Source organism: Corvus moneduloides, chromosome 6, assembly GCF_009650955.1.
Source record: "Corvus moneduloides isolate bCorMon1 chromosome 6, bCorMon1.pri, whole genome shotgun sequence".
Taxonomy (NCBI): Eukaryota; Metazoa; Chordata; class Aves; order Passeriformes; family Corvidae; genus Corvus; species Corvus moneduloides.
Window position 1 is genome coordinate 49,474,353 of NC_045481.1, and position 4,593 is coordinate 49,478,945.

Genomic DNA, 4,593 nt, shown 5'->3' on the forward strand with positions numbered 1-4,593 from the left:
TGTAATTGTAAATTTTGGAGGCAGGAGGAGAAACATGCTTATTTACTGATCCCTTTAATAATGACCTGTGATGCTCAGGTCTTGGTTTAGCAATGACCACGACAGAATATGAAGAAAGTAGACCCTTTGTCAGCAGCGTATTTATGCAAAGTAGTGCAACTGAAGCATGTTCTTGATTTCTTTGCTGAATCAGAGCCTGTATCTTCTTCCTGCCAAGGCAGAGATCTAATACCACCCCTAAATGCACTAGTAATTCTAGAAGCCCTAATGAAAGTCAAGATAACACCACAGATTTTATAAATAAGGGTCTTTATTTAGAATACTGTTGAAAACATTCTTGGCAACCACATCGTATAAATATATAAAGTTAAAGTTTGACACGACAAACCAAGCAATATTAAATATTTTTAAATTTTTCCCTTTTATGTTTTAAGTTTTGCTTTCTTTTTTTTTTTTTAATTTTATTTCTTTTGCTCTTTTTTCCTTTTTTTTTCTTTTTTTTTTTTGGAAAGCAACTCTTATTTACAATTATACAAAAGTTTTATAAAAAGTGGTCCACAACCTTATTTTGGCCAGAACAGGAGTAATAGGAAGTAGTCATGCCACTACTGCTGTAGATTTCTATTTTCCTCCACATTCAAGAGCCAACTTCCTATTCCCCACAGCCCAGATTAAACATTGGCCATTTCATGGTATACAATTTTCTCTCTAGACGTATTAAATAACTTTAGTTTAACAACCAATAAATAACTATGTGTATTTTGAAGTGATACAGGTTTGCAAAGTTATATAGTTGAAGGAATTTTCAGTGATATTTTAAAACTGGAACAAGTCTTAAGAAGTCTTTTCAACCTTAGAAGGCAGGTCTTGAGCGTGGCCAAACGGAGCAAATTGTTTTCGGTGCAGTCCAGCTGGAGGGGTCCTTATAGCACTTGGTAGATGGGGTTGCTGCTGCTGTTATCCTGGGGAAGTGGGGTGCAGTTGGTGGGGGAAGGAATTTGGGCTCCACTGTCACTCAGACTCACTCCTTCTGGAGGGGAACAGGGACTCCCTTCAGCAACAGTTTCCACTGGAGGCAGTATGGGGCATGTGGAATTATCTGTGGAAATCCTCTCTACAATGCTTGAGAGGCAATCGAGACTGGAAACAACAGAACTCTTCCCATGCTTTGGATCTAAAAAAACAGACAAAAGTGCTCAGGTTATCCAGTGGGTCCTTAACATCAGTGGGCAGCACGCATTTGTGAGCGTGTGAAGACTCAGAGGAAATGAATATTCGTGAAGGACACCAATTATCAGAAAATAGATTGTAGTTTCAAAATGGAAGAGAGGCCCAACTACAGTGCTCTGGGCAGGGAGGATCCAAGGCTTCCCTGAGTGCATAGAAAGGGAAGAACAGATTTGAAATCAATCGTAAATTACTCCAGTTTGGATCAATGACAGAGTAAGAGGAGTCTTCATGTAAGATATGGTTAAACACTGAAAATTAGTTGCAGAGAACACACTTCTATCCAAATGTTGTATTTGCAAAACAGGAAATACAGCTATAACACATCCCCTTCTTTGCAAATGCACCTAGAGAAAATCCAATGCCTCTACCAGCAGCAATGGCTCGCTGGCTGGAAAGGCAGGTTCCTCTCTCAGCCCAGCTGGACACAGAGCAGGCACAGGAAAGCTGCTGCACTGCCTGCCTCTGTCTCAGTGTTTCACACTGCTGTTAGGGCACGTACTCACCATTTGGGGACTCTGTGTAGTAGCTGCTGTCATAGCTGTTCCTTCTGCGGGAGCTGCAAGGAGGCCCGCTGTACTCCATCTGGGAAGGAGAGAAACGCGAGTGAGGTCAGGCTCTTACCCGAATCCTGGTAACCATCTAATTTCATGTTTCAGTCTCTAGTCTGTGCCATCATTCCAGTCCTGGCTGAAATGCCATCAAGTTGTAGATTTTTTGAGTGAGGAAGAACGTAACTTGGCTAGAAGGGGATCCACCCCAGAATATTTTATGTGGCACAGCTGTTCCACGGGGAAGTTACCACTATTGCATCGAATGCTGCAGCTTTAGAGATGAGATGAGGCTTTCCAGCATTCTGATCAGATACAGCCCTTCATGTATCTTTAGTTTACAACAGGGAGACCGAAAGGGGAATGGCATATTTTGAATTTAGTTTTTGAAGATTTTTCTAAACGTGAATTCCTCTTTAAAAGCCTCTGTCTACCTTTGTCCCTTTGTATTTCCTTCAGTTTCTCTTCCCATTTCCATTTTGTATAGAAAATGCTACAGAACACTGACTAATGTATTTGTTTCCAATACTTCAACCCACAACGGAATTCCTCTATTAAAAGAGGCTGTATCTTGAAGAGGAATAATTTGTGTAAATCTCTCCAATCTGTCAAGTATCTCATAATCACAGATACTCAACTCAGTAACAATTATCCCCACTAGAGCACAAAAAGCAGTCTCCGGCCTGAAAGTGCTGTTCATGGCCCATCCAGAGAGCTGTCCTGGACTCTGGTCACCACATCCTACCAGCCCAGAGTCAGACCAGAGGCTGAACCTACAGCCCCAGCCAAAAAATGTGGGGATGAGACACCCTCTCTGGCACCCACCCTTCTTCTCCCATGCCCATAATGTACAAACAGGACTGAAAGCCTGGATTCTCCTTCCTATTGCTTGTAAATATCTATGGAGGGGATGAAGTAAGTGAGAAGAGAAATGGAGAATCTTTTTCTTAAGGGTCAAGAAAAACAATTCTTGTTGCTTAGACCCTCCTCCTGTTACCATGATGAACAGCAGAAAACAAAACCCAGACTCTTATCAATTCCTGTGTAACTATCATGTCCGAGGGGGCCCTTCCTCTCTGCTGTCCTTAGAGGATTCAAAGGTAATGATAGAGCAGAGGATGGAAACAGAGATGCCTCAGGAGCTACGGGAGCACAGGCAATGCCCCCAGGTGCCCATCCCAGGCAACTTCCTGAAGTCCTCCCCCAGCAGCTTTCCCCAGACTCCTCCAGGACATGGGGAACCTGCCTAATTTCTCATCCCAGGGAACAAAGTGTGTAAGAGATTCTTCTTTCCCAGAGATCCTGCCATTGTGGGGACCCAACCTCCCTTTGCTGTGGGTGCTCCAGGCACGAGAAAGGACTTTGTCTTCTGCCTGGGGACGTACAGAAGGCAGCTGCTATAGGGAAGGCAGGAAGAGGAGACTCGCCCTGCTCAGGTTTGGACCAACAATGTCCAGAGCACCTTGGTGGCAGGGAGTCCTCCCTGGGGCACTCACCATGCCGTCGGAGCAGTTGGAGCGGGGACTGGAGGCATCCGATTCCCCGCTGTAGTGCTCCAGCACCGGGTAATAAGCGTCCTCCTGCTCCCGCAGCAGGGCCTGCAGGCTCTCGATGTAGCGGATGGCGTTGCGCAGGATCTCCACCTTGGGCAGGCGCTGGTTGGGGTTGGTGGAGGTGCAGCGCTTGAGGGTCTCGAAGGCCTCATTGACCTTGCTGAGCCGTCGGCGCTCCCTCATGGTGGCGGCCTTACGGCGGTCAGCGTTGGTGGTCTTCCTCTTGCACGCCTTGCAGGCCCACAGCAGGCAGCGGCCAGCCTGGTGGTGCCCGCTGGGCGCCCGGACGTGCTCCTCCTCGTGCCCGTGGTGGTGCCCGTGGTGGTGCGGGTGCTCCTCGGGCTTCAGCAGACCCCCGACGTGCACCAGCCGGGGGTCCAGGTCCTCGAAGAAGTGCATGTCCGACGTGTTGAAGCACGGGTCATCGTAGAAGTCATCGGCGGCTGTGAAGGAGCAGAGGGAGCCCTCCGTCATCTCCATGGGGCCCAGTAAGTCCATGGGGGCGGCGGAGGGGACAGCGGCTGGGCCAGAGGTGACAGCGAGGGGCTCAGAACGGAGGGGCCTTCGACCGGGCTGCTCTGCGGCCGGGCGGGTGTGCGGAGCCGAGACCCTCGCAGCCTCTCCCAGGCGAGGCCACCAGCGCTGGCTGCAGCCCCGAAACCCCTCCCCAGCCGCGCCGGTCTGGGAGCGCCACTCGGGGCCGTATTTATGGCTGAGCCCCCCGGCGCGGCGGGTCGGGATGGGGCGGGCCGGGGGGCGCGGCCGGGCGGGTCGGGGGCCGGGGCGGCGGGGGGGGCGCGGTGTCCCACGGGCGTTGGGGCAGGGGCAGCGGCAGCCGAGCGCTCGGATGTGCGCAGGGCTACATTTTCCCCTTATTTTTTTTTTTCCCTCTCAGCCCGCCCTGCCGGCGCGCCAGGGAGAGCAGCCGCCCCGATGCCCGAAGGTGCCGGGCGCCGCCGGCCGCTCGCCCGGGGGGACAGCGGCGCGCCCCGCTGTTCCCGCACACACCGGCGGCGGCTCCGCTGGCTCCTCGCACGGAAGAAGCCCCCAGCTCCGGGACAGGTCCGGCCGCGGCGGCCGCGGCTCTGCGGCCACAGGGGTAATGACTGCGGGGGCGTTGCTGGTGGCGGGCGGCGCCAGGGGACAGAGCGGAGAGCCGGGAGCGGGGAAGCGGGGACACCGCGGAGAGGCCGGAGGTGCGGGAGCGGCGGCGATGGGGAGCGGCGGGATGGGCGGGTCGCGGCCGCGCGGTGGCGCTGCGG

The 4,593-nt window shown here is 52.0% G+C and overlaps 1 protein-coding gene across 1 annotated transcript; it reads right to left on the reverse strand.

The window, feature by feature from the left end:
• Nucleotides 1-484: 484 nt before the first annotated feature.
• Nucleotides 485-4,030, reverse strand: MYOD1 (myogenic differentiation 1). The gene is made up of 3 exons (XM_032112443.1): nucleotides 3,275-4,030; nucleotides 1,734-1,812; nucleotides 485-1,174 (listed from the first exon to the last, which is right to left on the reverse strand). Exons 1-3 carry the CDS (start codon nucleotides 3,827-3,829, stop codon nucleotides 924-926), a joined length of 885 nt encoding a protein of 294 aa, XP_031968334.1. The 5' UTR covers nucleotides 3,830-4,030; the 3' UTR covers nucleotides 485-923.
• Nucleotides 4,031-4,593: the final 563 nt, after the last annotated feature.

Excerpts from the sequence above, each read along its gene's own strand:
- MYOD1 (XM_032112443.1), bottom strand. The coding sequence starts at position 3,829 with ATGGACTTACTGGGCCCCATGGAGATGACGGAGGGCTCCCTCTGCTCC. Across the intron at positions 1,813-3,274 it reads CCAACTGCTCCGACGGCATG|ATGGAGTACAGCGGGCCTCC; the intron begins GTGAGTGCCCCA and ends TCTCCTTCCCAG. Across the intron at positions 1,175-1,733 it reads CTACACAGAGTCCCCAAATG|ATCCAAAGCATGGGAAGAGT; the intron begins GTGAGTACGTGC and ends CTGTTTTTTTAG.